General features: G+C 43.2%; 1 protein-coding gene across 2 annotated transcripts in view; it reads left to right on the top strand.

The window, feature by feature from the left end:
- The window catches only part of GOLGB1 (golgin B1), a 93578-nt gene that overhangs the window by 40061 nt on the left and 36093 nt on the right, over positions 1 to 17424 (top strand). For both annotated transcript variants that reach the window (XR_011030350.1, XM_068275877.1), the window contains exons 5-8: positions 673 to 975; positions 1628 to 1738; positions 8124 to 9243; positions 11825 to 11886. Coding sequence is in view for 1 of the 2 variants with exons in the window: in XM_068275877.1 (XP_068131978.1) it covers positions 673 to 975; positions 1628 to 1738; positions 8124 to 9243; positions 11825 to 11886 (1596 nt within the window). In the remaining variant the exon portion in view is untranslated. The remainder of the gene's footprint in view (positions 1 to 672; positions 976 to 1627; positions 1739 to 8123; positions 9244 to 11824; positions 11887 to 17424) is intronic.

The following is a 17424-nucleotide window of genomic DNA, read 5'->3' as shown; positions in this document are numbered from 1 at the left end:
AGGGGGGGGGGGGGGGGTTAGGTTTCCTTTAAAGGACCGAGATTAACTTTTACTCATTGCATAATTGTGTTCCTTTCCTGTTGTTTATAGGGCATTCCTCAAGCCAATTACTTTTTTGTTTTAATACTCTAATTCCCTATAAACTAAACAAGCCTCGCCCACAGTATTTCAGAGAGCCTTGGCATTTTCAGACAGTAGCAAGGGCTCATGGGAGCTCAGTCTGGGCAAGAGTAGGGGGAGGTATTACTAGCCAGAGATTTCAGGGGCAGAGGGTAGCAGGAGGGGGGATTCGGTTTTTTTCACAGGCTGAGTGCTGAAAATGAAGATAAGCTTGTCTGTGTGTACTGTTTACACACAACATGGCTGCTGTCGTATCACAGGAAGAAATAATCATATTCTATTGAAGCCGTTTTCAGCGAGATTTGCTGTGTAAACGATCTAAACTTTAGATAAGATATATAGACAAGTTACTTGTTATAGTTAGTTGTTCATCTCGGATACGCTTTAAGTTGTAAATCTGGCACTGATTCATGCAAATAGGAATAGGAAAGCGATAAACTGATTTTCTGTGTATCTGGGCAAAAGGCAGACTATATTCACTATTCAGGCATGAGGATACTTATGATTGTCAAATTAAAGTCAATGTTGATCATTTTTACGGTTATCATTTAGGTTAATCCAGATGGAAGTAACAATACCTTAAGTACAGGAGAGAAAGACACAGTGCCAGGTGCACAGATCAATGGAGAAAATGCTTCAAAATTGCAAGACACTATTAATGAGCTCACCAGACAGCTTCATGACAGTCAGTCGCAGATCACCAAGCTGACAGAACAGCTGTCTGAGAGTCAGCAAACAATTGGAGCTCTCACCAAGCAGCTCCAAGACAGCGAAGAAAACGTCACTGACCTCACAAGGGCCCTCCAGGAGAGCGGGGATGCTGCCAGGGAACTGCACAAAAAACAGGAAGCAGAGGTAAAATTGGGCATAACTGTAACGTTAAGTTTTGATGTTTTCCGTTTCCATGCTGGCTGCCCTGTATTTCTGTTGTTGTTTCACACATGTAGACATGTAAATTCTTGAAGCTGTGACACAAGAAGTAATGTCATAGTTAAAACTGGCAAGTAAAGCCTACCTCTAGGCTTATTTTAGATGTGCACAGAGTGAAAATGAACCCTTTTGGCTTTTTATTGCTCTTTGAGATGCTTTTAAGGGTCAGATTTCCATAATTTCTGCCAGGAAGTGGTTTCATGTATTATTCTGTTTCTTTATTTTTATTTTCTAGAGGCTGGAGCGTTATACCACAAACTGAGTTCTTATATCTTTTGAGAACTTGCCATAAGGTTCCCGCAGTTGTTTTCCCAGCCTGCCAAAGTCTTCACAAGGGGATTCCACTCCCTTTTTTTGGACCCTATTTTTTTTTTATTTTATCTTATGCAGAATCCCAAGGAGGAGTAGGAACACCCCAAAAAATCTAGCTAGACACTTTGGCATTGAGTTTACAAGAAATATAAAAATCTATTGAGGGATTCACCAGAATATGCACCACTTAGAACTGAAAGTTCACTTATAGATGGGCTGGGCCTGTGCTGTAGCTGACAAGAGATTCATTATGTTTTCTTGTTAGATTCACCATCTACAAATAAAACTGGAGGAACAGAGTGAAGCCCTCAACTCCCGTACCCAGGTGGTGCAGATGTTGGAGCAAGAACTGCAGAGTGCTGAACTTCAAAAACAGGTTTATGTCCATGTAGCTTAATTGCTTTATTTTTTATATTACATTTTTGAGTGTTCTCCTTTATACGTTGAATTGCTGAATTTGAACTCATTTGTGAAATGTTTCATGTTTTCTCTAGTTTATTGCACTGCTCTTAAATGTAACCTGAAGTGAAAGGGATATGGGGGCTGACATTATTTAAAGGGGAACTGAAGAGAGAGGTATATGGAGGCTATCATGTTTATTTCCTTTTAGACAATACCAGTTGCCTGGCAGCCCTGCTGATCCTCTGCCTCTAATACTATTAGCCATAGCCCCTGAACAAGCATGCAGCAGATCAGGTGTTTCAGTGGTTCAGACTTATAAGTCTGGTCTGACAAAACTAGCTGCATGCTTGTTTCTGGTTTTAATCAGATACTACTGCAGAGAAATAGACCAGCAGGGCCGCCAGGTAACCGGTATTGATTAAAAGGAAATAAACATGACAGCCTCCATATACCTCTCTCTTCAGTTCCCCTTTAATTTTAAAGCATACCTGTTGCCTGGCAGTCTTGCTGATCCTCTGCTTTTAGCCATAGACTTTAAACGAGCATACAGCAGATCAAGTGTTTCTGACTGAAGTTTGACTGGATTTGCCGCATGCTTGTTTCAGGTGTGGGATTCCGACACTACTGCAGCCAAAGAGATCAGTAGGACTGCCAGGCAACTGGTATTGTTTAAAAGAAAACAAATATTATGTACTGTACTTATAAAACGCCAACATATTACAAAGCCCTGCACAGTAGATAAATGGGGTTAACATATGAGGTAGGACATACAAGAAACTAACATGAAAAAATAAGTTTTTGCTAAGTTCTTTGGTAACAGTATTTCAATGTCTTTGGTAAAAAATAGTCTGTCCTAGTCCACAGGAGGGGTGCCCGACAGTGAGGTTGTATGATCATGCTGGAAACAGTAGGGGGAGGGCCCTGCCAGAGGCTTACAATCTAAATATGGCAGCCTCCATATACAGTGGAGGAAATAATTATTTGACCCATCACTGATTTTGTAAGTTTGTCCAATGACAAAGAAATGAAACGTTTCAGAACAGTATCATTTCAATGGTAGGTTTATTTTAACAGTGGCCGATAGCACATCAAAAGGAAAATCGAAAAAATAACCTTAAATAAAAGATAGCAACTGATTTGCATTTCATTGAGTGAAATAAGTTTTTGAACCCCTACCAACCATTAAGAGTTCTGGCTCGCACAGAGTGGTTAGACACTTCTACTCAATTAGTCACCCTCATTAAGGACACCTGTCTTAACTAGTCACCTGTATAAAAGACACCTGTCCACAGAATCAATCAATCAATCAAGCAGACTCCAAACTCTCCAACATGGGAAAGACCAAAGAGCTGTCCAAGGATGTCAGAGACAAAATTGTAGACCTGCACAATGCTGGAATGGGCTACAAAACCATTAGCAAGAAGCTGGGAGAGAAGGTGACAACTGTTGGTTCGATTGTTCGAAAATGGAAGGTGCACAAAATGGCCATCAATCGACCTCGTTCTGGGGCTCCACGCAAGATCTCACCTCGTGGGGTGTCAATGGTTCTGAGAAAGGTGAAAAAGCATCCTAGAACTACACGGGAGGAGTTAGTGAATGACCTCAAATTAGCAGGGACCACAGTCACCAAGAAAACCATTGGAAACACATTACACCGCAATGGATTAAAATCGTGCAGGGCTCGCAAGGTCCCCCTGCTCAAGAAGGCACATGTGCAGGCCCGTCTGAAGTTTGCCAATGAACACCTGAATGATTCTGTGAGTGACTGGGAGAAGGTGCTGTGGTCTGATGAGACCAAAATAGAGCTCTTTGGCATTAACTCAACTCACTGTGTTTGGAGGAAGAAAAATGCTGCCTATGACCCCCAAAACACCGTCCCCACCGTCAAGCATGGGGGTGGAAACATTTTGCTTTGGGGGTGTTTTTCTGCTAAGGGCACAGGACAACTTAATCGCATTAACGGGAAAATGGAGGGAGCCATGTATCGTGAAATCCTGAATGACAACCTCCTTCCCTCTGCCAGGAAACTGAAAATGGGTCGTGGATGGGTGTTCCAGCACGACAATGACCCAAAACATACAGCAAAGGCAACAAAGGAGTGGCTCAAGAAGAAGCACATTAAGGTCATGGAGTGGCCTAGTCAGTCTCCGGACCTTAATCCAATAGAAAACCTATGGAGGGAGCTCAAGCTCAGAGTTGCACAGAGACAGCCTCGAAACCTTAGGGATTTAGAGATGATCTGCAAAGAGGAGTGGACCAACATTCCTCCTAAAATGTGTGCAAACTTGGTCATCAATTACAAGAAACGTTTGACCTCTGTGCTTGCAAACAAGGGTTTTTCCACTAAGTATTAAGTCTTTTAGGGCCTGTTTCCACTACACGCAGATTCTGCATGCAGAAAACTGACTCTAATGAATGCCTATGGGAAATCTGCATCAGTAAAATCGTGTTCAGTGGAAACAGGCCCATAGACATTCATTGGAGTCAGTTTTCTGCATGCAGAAACTGCGTGTAGTGGAAACAGGCCCTTATTGTTAGAGGGTTCAAAAACGTATTTCACTCAATGAAATGCAAATCAGTTGCTATCTTTTATTTAAGGTTATTTTTTCGATTTTCCTTTTGATGTGCTATTTGCCACTGTTAAAATAAACCTACCATTGAAATGATACTGTTCTGAGACTTTTCATTTCTTTGTCATTGGACAAACTTACAAAATCAGTGAGGGGTCAAATAATTATTTCCTCCACTGTACCTCTGCCTTCAGGTTCCCTTTAAAGCCTCCAATGCTTACTGACAAAGAGCTTCAGATATCTACATGCTTGTTCTAGGTCAGATTCAGAAATTACTGCCCATTAAAGGGACTCCGAGCTAAAAAAAAAAAAAATGAAAATTGCACTCACCTTGGGCTTTCTGCAGCCCAGTGTAGGTCGGGAGGTCCCACGACGGCGTCCTGGCTCTTCTCCCAGGTCTTCTCCCAGAGATGGCTGCCCGGCGGCTCCAGGCGACACTAGCCCGGAAGCCGCCGGCCAGCCATCTCTGGGAGAAGAGCCAGGACGCCATCGTGGGACCCTCCCGACCTACACTGGGCTGCAGAAAGCCCAAGGTGAGTGCAATTTTCATTTTTTTTTTGAGCTCGGAGTCCCTTTAACAGTTACATTTTTTCACCAAATGTGATCTTTCGATGCAATTTGAATGATCGTAACTAATCGGAAGGCATTTATCGATTGTTCACATTTACTGAACGATTCTTTCTTCAAATTCGATCATAAATCCCAACTTTCAGATTGATTTTATCCTAGTTGGCAATCGACCAAAGAATCGTTCCTTATCGGTTGCCTTCATAAATGGCAAATTTTCTATACAATTTAATCGTAAAAATCGCATGTAAAGATTGTATTTGGTGAAAAAAATGTACCATTAATGGGCACCTTTACTGGAATTTGTAAAATAAATTATGACAGCTGCTTACATATTTACACTCTAACACTGTAGATATATTCAGAATGTATAATCTGGCATAGCTCTTAAAATGAAAGAGGTACACATTGTAGCTACTGTATGTTGCCATTTAACAGTTGTCAGCAGGGGGCAATCTGGTTGAAGACTAGATCAACACCAGTGGGTAGCACTCTCACCTTACAGCACTGGGTCCCTAGTTCAAATATCAGCCAGGGAACTATCTAAATGGAATTTGTATGTTCTCCCCATGTGTGCGTGGGTTTCCTCTGGGTGCTCCAGTTTCCTTACACATCCCAAAAACATACAGATAAGTTCATTGGCTTCCCCCTAAAAATTGGTCCTAGACTACAATGGACATTTGGCTATGGTAGGATTAGATTGTGAGCTCATTAGAGGGACTGTTAGAGACAAGACTATATGTATTCTGTAAAGGGCTATGGAAGATGTCAGTGCAATATGAATACTAAATAATAATCATCGCTTCAAATTAACTTTTATTCAGTCTGGTGATTATCCTATGCAACCTTATGGCTTTAAGTGAGTAACCTACTTGCCTAACTTTTCTGGAAATATATGGCTATTTTAATGGATTGAAGTGTTAAAGAGAGTCTAAAGCCAGAAAAATGACCTCCTTATTGGCCAGTTCTATTAAGCATTAAGATCATAGCTGATACACTGCATTCCCGCGGCAGAATGATTTATTTATACCCCAGAAATCCCCGGGGGCAAAATTTAGTGTTCCTTCCTGGAAGAGGCAGAGCTTTGCGCAGTAGCTCTGCCTCTGCTTGAGCCGATCTCTGCCTCTCCCCGCCCCTCAGTCTTCTTTCATTGAGAGGGGCGGGGAGAGGCGGAGATTGACTGGACTGGTGGCAGAGCTACAGCGCAAAGCTTTGCCTCCCCCGGGCAGCAAAATCCATGACCTAGAAAGTCGTGGAATTATTTCCCGGGGTTTTGGGGGTATAAATACCTTGTTCTGCCGTGGGGATGCGGCGTATCAGCTAGGATCTTAATGCTTAATAGAACTGGCCAATAAAAGGGTAACTTTTATGGCTTCAAACTCTCTTTAAGTAACCTGGAGGATAAAAATTATACAGTAAATTTACATTTCACTTCTCTATTTTAGTTTTATATCTCAACTGCAGAAAGCTTTAAATCAAAGCAGCCCCTTAACCTCTTGCAGACCGGACGGCTCTGGCTGCTTTAAAACCATATCATTTAAGAGGGCACAGATGGCTTTAAGACCAAAGCCATCTGTGCCCTTTTAAATTATATGATTGTTGTGATTGGCTCACTGCAGTTACAGGGTGTGTCATATATACGGAACTTCTGCTGTCAGTGTGACAGCAGAGTGAGTGGGTGCAGCGACACAGACATCAGCAGGAACAGAGAGCAGTGTGTGTGGCGGTGATTGAAATCTATGCCCTGGCAGGAAAAACCGCTCCCAAACAGGGAATAGATTTCAATCACTGTGGTCCAGAAGAGGTTAATGATATTCGTTCAGGCAGAAAAAAAAATTCCACCTTGCATATACTCTGCTTTGGAAAAAAAAAAATACATTTTAGCTGTTGTGATTTTGATTGGACTTTCAGAAGGTAGTCTATACAGCTTCTGTGGTGTTAGCAATGATAAACATTTTATCTCAGTCAGAATCTACATATTCTGTTATGTTTTAAAGGTGATTGTATTTGTATTATATTTCTCACCATACATATCTCAAACATATCTCTTAAACTCATTTGAATTGTATAAGTTGGACAGCTGTCTAGAAAGGAAGTTTGAGGGATACTAAATGTGCACACATGCCAAATAACTGCAGACTTATAGAAATTAGGACTTGAAACCCAGCACAACAGTCCAGGGCCTAATTGATGTACAGACGTGTGTCTAGGCTACAGCCAAGCAAAGCATACTGTTGCTATGGAGGTGAGAGTAGGGATGAGTTACGGATGATATCCAAATGGGTTTCATCCTCCTAATTTATTGCACCTGAGCGGGTGTGTGCGGGGGGGGGGGTTAAACTTACCCAGCAGTTGTCTTCTTTAACCCGTCCCACAGCGCCTCCCACGCTGCGTTCCAAGCTGAGGTCATGTGACTACACACTTCCTCCTTCGGGGTTGAAAAAGGAAGTGTTTGTAGTCACATGACCGCGGCTTGGAACACAGTATGGGAGGCACCGTGAGACGGATTAAAGAAGACGCCTGCTGGGTAAGTTAAATACCCCCCCACTGAATGAAACCCATTCGGATTTCATCCGTTTTTAATCTACCTCATCCCTGGGTGAGAGGAGGAATGATGTCACGACACACCATGAAGCAGGTTTTGGATGATGGAGAAAATGGGGAAACAATGCCCTCATTTGACGCCATCGTTTAAAGAACTAGCGTATTGGATCTTAATACATGTCAGGGTAGCTGTACACATGCTAGATCCTGATGAGCTGCCACTGAATGGTTGCATCTGCCAGATTTATTTAGCGTGTGCACAAGGCTGTAGGTTTTAATTTTTTTTTGAAGCTGTAGAAATTTTATTAAAAAAAGTAAATGATAAATGTTACTTCTGTTTCATGTGCCATCTAACGCAAGCTGTGGAGTTATCTTTCCTTGTTTTCTATATACTGTAGAAGTGTTTCTTATTTCCACATCAACAGTCAATGTTCAAATAATCATAAATTATCTGTCTGCCATACTATTTTTTGGTTTGAGTTATCAGTTTCAGACCACCACCCCTTCGAAGGAGCAGCAACTGTTGGTAAATTCTCCTTGCAGCATAGACTACTTTGAGGTGTGCTCTTAAAGATATGTTAAATATTTTTTTCATTGTTTTTTTCTTCGAGTGGTGTTCCTTTTAGGCATGTATGACCTGCCTTGTAACCTTTTATTTATTGTTTGGGGTTTTTATAGGTTCTTACAGAACAGTTTCGAAGTATGGAACAAGATTTGCAGTCCGTACGCGATTCTCTGAGTAATGAACAAAGAGAAAATGCTCACTTCAAAGAGCTTTTACAAGTGAAGGATGATGCATACCAAAGGTTACAGGAAGAGCTAGAGAAAGAAAAAATAACCAGCAGTGAGATAGAAAGTCTAAGAACAGAAGTAGAAAAGGGAAAACTGTCTCAAGATGAACTAGAGAATATTAAAAAAGAATTAGAATTGGAAAAAGAAGCCAGGAAACAAGTTGAAGAAACAAGAAGGCAGCTGGACATACAAGTACAGGAGAATAAAATTTTAAATGCCCAAATAGAGAAAGATACCCACGATGAGTTAGAAAGATTGAGGGCAGACCTGGAAAAAGAGAGAGCGGCTCAAAAAGAGCTAGTGCAGCTGCGGTTAGAGTTGGAACAACAGAATGGAGCTCAAGAGGAGATGGAGAACTTGAAATTAGAGCAGACAAAATGCAAAGACCTTCAAGAGGAAGTAAAACATTTAAGTGCAGAACTAGCTGAAGGGAAAGAAGCTCATGAACAACTGAAGGAGGAGATAGAGACGCTAAAGCGTATTATTGAAGAGCTGCTGGAGGAGAGAACTGGTCAACAAGAAGCAGTGTCATCCAGAAATGATCCAGATGATCTAAGCATGCAATCAGACCACTTAAATCAGGAACTGAATGAGGCCAAAGAAAGCCATGAGAAGCTGTTAATGTTGAGGGAAGAGTTACAGCGAGTGAAGGAATCTCTAGGTGAATTTGATCAAGTAAAGGACGAGCTAGAAAGAGGACAAGAAACCCTACTAAAACTAGAAATTATGAAGCAGGAGTTGGAGAAGATTAACGAAGCTGAGAAAAAGGTAGTTGTATTGCAGGTAGAAATAGACAGGAAAAAAACTGCAGACATGAAAGACCATCTGGAGCAGGTTAGTGGCCCACATACAGAGACTCTTGACAGAGAAGAACTTTTGCAAGATGAGCCATTGACCAACAAAGACATCTCTGAAATCAATCAACAGAATAAAGCGCATGCTGTTGAATTACAGCAAACATTGGATACTAACACCAAACCACAAGTCAAACAACAAGACACTTCAGGTAAGATGCCTAATATAACATGAAAGTAAGATAGTGTGTAAAGCAACTGTATGTCGTCATATCAGTAAATCATGTATTTCTAACAGAAATCCAGTGGTTATAAGCTTATGCTAGTGTTTATCATGGTGTTAAAGATAAACTGCACCAAGTACAGAATGCCGCCTTATTTCTGTTCTTCATACTTTGCATTACCTCTACATATTTCTGACCCTCTCCTCCTAAAGGTGCCCATTAACGGTACAATTAAATAGTTCGGTTTTCCTGTTTATTTGACCAAAATCGTTGAATAGAGAAGAAATTGAAAATAATCTTTTTTTTCATTCCATAAAAAACAATTGATTAGTCAGTTTTTTCAATTGGATGTGTTGGAAAAATAATTGCTTTGAAAATTGAATGGTGTACGGTAGGTTTCGTAAACTAATCGAATAGATTGCACCCACCTTCTCTCCCATGTCCTCTGTATGACACCGCTTGTATACCGCACTTAATTGCACTTCCGCATTTGGCATGTCATTTGATTGTACTGAAGCACAATAAACAAATTACTGCAGTGGATGGTCCCTGTCTTTTTCCTCTTGGATGGAACCTCTGTAGATTTAGCTGGTGGGTGGGAGAATCAAGAGTGAATGTGTGACTCTCAAAGTAGGCACAACAATAGAGGCCAGAATTTACACTAAACAATTGTTTTTACTAATTGACTACATCAATTTAGTGTTTATTTGAGCTTTAAAGGGGGTACCTGAACAGACATGTGACATGAAATAAACTTGAGTATGTGCAGTGCCAAGCCTACTTAGAACTAGTTAGTTCTTTTTTTCTTTTTTCATGCTGTAATGGTTAAAAGTCTCTACAGACTGTAGTGTAACTATTACATTACTGATAACTAATTATAAGCTATAAAACTCTTGCATGGCTGAGATACAGTTCTGAGTGAAGGGAATGGAAAAAGAGTCATAGTCGAAGATGGTGGGTGTAAAACATATTAAAACTCTTATAATTCAGTTAAAACAACTAATCATATTTTTTTTTTTTTTTTTGTCATTTAAAAAAATAGGACTGGGATTCCACAAAAATCCTATGTAGGAGTTAAACTATAGATCGTTTATCTCATCAATTTAATTTTGGTTTAGACTTGCTTAAAAGAAAGGTCCAGGGTTAAAAAAAACAACAACAAACTACTGAGCATTCTGTGCACTACTTCTGCACTGAACGCTCCAGGCCATGTGAGCGCAAGTGGCTTGGCCGCACGTGTGCGCAAGTGCAGAAGATGCCGACTTGGCGAGGTTGGCATCTGCAACGGAGGGGGCACCGGCAGGGAGCGGAGCTACGGCAAGGGACACATAGGCAGCCAGGAGCTGGAAGAAGCCCCAGGAAAGTAGCTTTTGTTTTTTTTAACCCCGGACCTGCCCTTTAAGGGAAGCTGTAATGAGCATTTCAAAGGCTGCCGTCATCTTTATTTAATTGTAAACATCAGTTAAAGTCCTTGCACTGTACAAACTGAGCTGTCTGGGTATTCCTTTCTACTGGTCCAAGCCCTATCCCATAGAGGCATATGAATCCATACCATGCACTGATGAGGACCATAATGTCTGAAACAGGCTGTATGTATGTTTGATTGATGTGGCTCTGTAAAATGTATTAGCTACTGTATATGCTTACTAGACAGCAGTGATTCTGGATATGCAGCCTTGCTTTCAGGGGCATAAAGAGATAATTTTCATATTCTGGAGTGATGCATCGTGGGACAACACAGTTGCTGGCTGAAGGCTGAATTAGTGCAAACACCTCTGTTTTAAGAGAGCAAAATTACATGTCACCCTAGCTGTAAAGGGAAACTGCTATTTTCCTGCTTTCCTAACAATGCAGAATCCTGATGGCTAATGTCAGTTTGTAGCTCTGCTGGCCATCCTGAGACAACAGAGAGAGAGAGAGTAATTGGCATTGCTTAACTCCCCGTACAAATAGTGCAACTATAGCACATCAGTTATTCTTAAAGTGTACCTGAGATGGCAAAAACTGAAGTATTTATACTTACCTGATGCTTCCTCCAGTCCTATGTGGTCCGTGGGCTCCCTCGCTGTGCTCCCCAGGCCTCTGCATTGTCACCTCAGGTAATTTTGCCATTCACTGCCAGTTGTGCTCTTCTGCGCATGAGCAGCCCAGCCTCCAGCCCTATGTGGCCTATGGGATCCCTTGCTGTCTTCCTCAGCCTCTCCGTTGTAACCTCAGGTCATTTCTCCAGTCGTGACCAGTTGTGCTGTTCTACGCATGCGCAGCCTGGCCACATGCACGCCTCCAACGCATTTCCACTGCTGGGGGAGTTCTGAGCCCGATCCGAACACTCCCGGCTGCAGGAGTGCGGCCGCACATGCGCAGCATACAATGACTGGCAAAAATACCTGAAGGGTCAAAGGAGCGGCCAGGAGGATGGTGAGGGAGCCTGCGGAGCACATGGGGCTGGAAGAAGCCCCAGGTAAGTATAAATACTTAAGTTTTTGCCATCTAAGGTTTCCTTTAATCCTTTAAGCACAAAAATATTCACTTTGCTCAAGTCTGAAACTTTTTTTTTTTTTATCAATAGATGTCCTCACACCTTTATCTACAGGTGATCCCCTGGAATCTGTAAACCATCAGCAAGAACAGGTAAAAAAAAGACTTTTGCAAGTGATGGATTTTGTCTGCTTAATTATATTTTAGCAGCCAGAAAACATTTGCATTTCAGTTCAGTCCACATCTAGTTGCACACAATTTGTTTAATGATTTAGTCACGTTGAACATTTACAATGATGTTTTTCTTACTTTGATTTTAAGCTGTAGATTAACATTGATATGTTTCTGTATTTGTACATCCGTCTTTTAAAATTACATTTTTACTCTTCTTAACCACTTGAGGACCGCCCCCAGCCGATAGGCGGCGGCAAAGTCCGGGCCCAAACGACCGCAATACGCCCATCGGCGGGGGCGGCTGCGTGGGTGGCTATGCGGCGATCGCGTCATTCGTGACGCGATCAGCCGCCGGGGACTGGCTCCGCCTACCGCTCGTAGTAACCCGCCGGCCGTTCGGAAGCGCCGGCGGGTTACTAGCACCCGGATCGCCGCATGGAAATAGTATAATAGGCTTTGTAATGTATACAAAGCCTATTAAACTGGCTGCCTCCTGCCCTGGTGGTCCCAGTGTCCGAGGGACCACCAGGGCAGGCTGCAGCCACCCTAGTCTGCACCCAAGCACACTGATTTCCCCCCCCCCCCCCCCGCCCCCTGATCGCCCACAGCACCCCTCAGACCCCCCCCCCTGCCCACCCCTCAGACCACTGTTTGCACCCAGTCACCCCCCTAATCACCCATCAATCACTCCCTGTCACTATCTGTCAACGCTATTTTTTTTTTATCCCCCCCCCCCTGCCCACTGCCCCCTCCTGATCACCCCCCCACCCCTCAGATTCTCCCCAGACCCCCCCCAGACCCCTCCCCCCGTGTACTGTATGCATCTATCCCCCCTGATCACCTGTCAATCACCTGTCAATCACCCGTCAATCACCAGTCAATCACCCCCTGTCTCTGCTACCCATCAATCAGCCCCTAACCTGCCCCTTGCGGGCAATCTGATCACCCACCCACACCAATAGATCGCCCGCAGATCCGACATCAGATCACCTCCCAAATCCATTGTTTACATCTATTCTCTCCTCTAAACACCCACTAATTACCCATCAATCACCTATCAATCACCCCCTATCACCACCTGTCACTGTTACCCATCAGATTAGACCCTAATCTACCCCTTGCGGGCACCCAATCACCCGCCCACACGCTCAGATTGCCCTCAGACCCCCCTTTATCAATTCGCCAGTGCAATATTTACATCTGTTATTCCCTGTAATAACCCACTGATCACCTGTCAATCACCTATCAATCACCCCCTGTCACTGCCACCCATCAATCACCCCCTGTCACTGCCACCCATCAATCAGCCCCTAACCTGCCCCTTGCGGGCAATCTGATCACCCACCCACACCAATAGATCGCCCGCAGATCCGACATCAGATCACCTCCCAAATCCATTGTTTACATCTATTCTCTCCTCTAAACACCCACTAATTACCCATCAATCACCTATCAATCACCACCTGTCACTGTTACCCATCAGATTAGACCCTAATCTACCCCTTGCGGGCACCCAATCACCCGCCCACACGCTCAGATTGCCCTCAGACCCCCCTTTATCAATTCGCCAGTGCAATATTTACATCTGTTATTCCCTGTAATAACCCACTGATCTCCTGTCAATCACCTATCAATCACCCCCTGTCACTGCCACCCATCAATCACCCCCTGTCACTGCCACCCATCAATCAGCCCCTAACCTGCCCCTTGCGGGCAATCTGATCACCCACCCACACCAATAGATCGCCCGCAGATCCGACATCAGATCACCTCCCAAATCCATTGTTTACATCTATTCTCTCCTCTAAACACCCACTAATTACCCATCAATCACCTATCAATCACCACCTGTCACGGTTACCCATCAGATTAGACCCTAATCTGCCCCTTGCGGGCACCCAATCACCCGCCCACACCTCAGAACGTCCTCAGACCCCAGCCCTGATCACCTCGCTAGTGCATTGCTTGCATCTATTTCCCCCCTCTAATCACACCTTGAGACACCCATCAATCACCTCCTGTCACCCCCTAGCACACCTACCCATCAGATCAGGCCCTAATTTGCCCCGTGTGGGCTCCTGATCACTCGGCCAAACCCTCAGGTCCCCCTCAGACCCCCTTCCGATCACCTCCCCAGTGCATTGATTGCATCTATTTTCCCCTCTAACCGCCCCCTGAGACACCCATCAATCACCTCCTGTCACCCCCTAGCACTCCTATCCATCAGATCAGGCCCAAAACATCCTGTCATCTAAGAGGCCACCCTGCTTATGACCGGTTCCACAAAATTTGCCCCCTCATAGACCACCTGTCATCAAAATTTGCAGATGCTTATACCCCTGATCAGTCATTTTGAGAAATTTGGTTTCCAGACTACTCACAGTTTTGGGCCCGTAAAATGCCAGGGCAGTATAGGAACCCCACAAGTGACCCCATTTTAGAAAGAAGACACCCCAAGGTATTCTGTTAGGTGTATGATGAGTTCATAGAAGATTTTATTTTTTGTCACAAGTTAGCGGAAATTGATATGTATTGTTTTTTTTTCCACAAAGTGTCATTTTCTGCTAACTTGTGACAAAAAAAAAATCTTCTATGAACTCACCATACTCCTAACAGAATACCTTGGGGTGTCTTCTTTCTAAAATGGGGTCACTTGTGGGGTTCCTATACTGCCCTGGCATTTAAGGGGCCCTAAACCGTGAGCAGTAGTCTAGAATCCAAAGGCCTCAAAATGACCTGTGAATAGGACGTTAGGCCCCTTAGCGCACCTAGGTTGCAAAAAAGTGTCACACATGTGGTATCGCCGTACTCAGAAGAAGTAGTATATTGTGTTTTGGGGTGTATTTTTACACATACCCATGCTGGGTGGGAGAAATCTCTCTGTAAAAGGAAATTGTGTGTAAAAAAAAAATCAAACAATTGTCATTTACAGAGATATTTCTCCCACCCAGCATGGGTATGTGTAAAAATACACCCCAAAACACATTATACTACTTCTCCTGAGTACGGCGGTACCACATGTGTAGCACTTTTTTGCACCCTAAGTGCGCTAAGAGGCCCAAAGTCCAATGAGTACCTTTAGGATTTCACAGGTCATTTTGCGACATTTGGTTTCAAGACTACTCCTCACGGTTTAGGGCCCCTAAAATGCCAGGGCAGTATAGGAACCCCACAAATGACCCCATTTTAGAAAGAAGACACCCCAAGGTATTCCGTTAGGAGTATGGTGAGTTCATAGAAGATTTTATTTTTTGTCACAAGTTAGCGGAAAATGACACTTTGTGAAAAAAAACAATTAAAATCAATTTCCGCTAACTTGTGACAAAAAAAAAAAAATCTTCTATGAACTCACCATCCTCCTAACGGAATACCTTGGGGTGTCTTCTTTCTAAAATGGGGTAATTTGTGGGGTTCCTATACTGTCCTGGCATTTTAGGGGCCCTAAACCGCGAGGAGTAGTCTTGAAACGAAATTTCTCAAAATGACCTGTGAAATCCTAAAGGTACTCATTGAACTTTGGGCCCCTTAGCGCAGTTAGGGTGCAAAAAAGTGCCACACATGTGGTATCGCCGTACTCAGAAGTAGTATAATGTGTTTTGGGGTGTATTTTTCCACATACCCATGCTGAGTGGCAGAAATATCTCTATAAATAGACAATTGTGTGTAAAAAAAATAAAACAATTGTCATTTATGGAGATATTTCTCCCACCCAGCATGGGTATGTGTAAAAATACACCCCAAAACACATTATACTACTTCTCCTGAGTACGGCAATACCACATGTGTGGCACTTTTTTGCAGCCTAACTGCACTAAGGGGCCAAAAGTCCAATGAGCATCTTTAGGCTTTACAGGGGTGCTTACAATTAGGCACCCCCCAAAATGCCAGGACAGTGAACACACCCCACAAATGACCCCATTTTGGAAAGTAGACACTTCAAGGTATTCAGAGAGGAGCATAGTGAGTCCGTGGCAGATTTCATTTTTTTTTGTTGCAAGTTAGAAGAAATGGAAACTTTTTTTTTTCTTTTTTTTGTCAGAAAGTGTCATTTTCCGCTAACTTGTGACAAAAAATAAAATCTTCTGTGAACTCACCATGCCTCTCACTGAATACTTTGGGATGTCTTCTTTCCAAAATGGGGTCATTTGGGGGGTATTTGTACTATCCTGGAATTTTAGCCCCTCATGAAACCTGACAGGTGCGAAGAAAAGTCAGAGATGCTTGAAAATGGGAAAATTCACTTTTGGCACCATAGTTTGTAAACGCTATAACTTTTACCCAAACCAATAAATATACACTGAATGGGGTTTTTTTTATCAAAAACATGTTTGTCCACATTTTTCGCGCTGCATGTATACAGAAATTTTACTTTATTTAAAAAATGTCAGCACAGAAAGTAAAAAAAATCATTTTTTTGCCAAAATTCATGTCTTTTTTGATGAATATAATAAAAAGTAAAACTCGCAGGAGCAATCAAATAGCATCAAAAGAAAGCTGTATTAGTGACAAGAAAAGGAGGTAAAATTCATTTAGGTGGTAGGTTGTATGACCGAGCATTACCCCGTGAAAGCTGCAGTGGTCTGAATGGAGAAAAAGGCTCTGGTCCTTAAGGGGCGAAAAGACTGTGGTCCTGAAGTGGTTAAGGGTTGTTTTTACATTTGCATTACCATAAGTTTGTCAGAGAAAAATGAGGTTAACTTGCTTTTTGTTATGATTATCTGTACTTTCTCTTTGCTCCTCCTGTAATCTATAGTTTATTTATCTAGTTGCAGAAGACATAAGCACTTTCAGTGGGTGGGGACACAGAAGTAACTGTATATGCAGGATAGAAGCAAATGACCCTAACAATAAAACAAACCTCACTGGGTTAGACTGCAATCAGTGTTTATAGCTTTAAACTTGTTTGGACCTTGCATTCTCCTGATAAGATTAATATGAGGAGGAGTACATTAAAGGTGTGTATATATATATATATATGTTACGGCCAGAACCCGAAGTGTGGCCACTTCTAGTTCTGGCCAGCCACTTCGGGTTCTGGCCGGCCAATGTGCAAAGTGGCCGCAGCGCAGCGGCCAATGTTAGAAATGGAAAGTTTACATTTATTTTACAGCCGTCTCGCTGCGGCCAAATGTATTAAAAGTTGCTTAATTTAATTAAATATAGCCGGCGGCAATGTGATAGATGAAGCCGCCGGCTTTCGCACTGCCTCCTCCTCCTCTCCTCCTCTCCCCTGCCTCCTATACGACATACGGAGCAGCCGGGCGGGGACACGCGTGTCCCCGAGAGTCGTTCATCGCGGCAGGGGAATCCTGCCGTTCCTGCAGAGCGGGCGCTGGCAGAAGCAATGTCTGCAGCCTCCCCGCTCTGCTTCCCCTGCCGCGACGAACGACTCTCCCGGCGGCTCCGTATTGTATGGAAGGCGGGGACAAGGAGAGAGGCGGGGGGGGGGGGGGAGAGAATCGGGGGGGGGGGGGGGGAGGCAGTGCGAAAGCCGGCGGCTTCATCTATCACATCGCC

The sequence above is a fragment of the Hyperolius riggenbachi genome, chromosome 3, assembly GCF_040937935.1.
Source record: "Hyperolius riggenbachi isolate aHypRig1 chromosome 3, aHypRig1.pri, whole genome shotgun sequence".
NCBI lineage: Eukaryota > Metazoa > Chordata > Amphibia > Anura > Hyperoliidae > Hyperolius > Hyperolius riggenbachi.
Note: the sequence above shows the minus strand (reverse complement) of the source record. Positions and strands in the feature narration are given on the sequence as shown.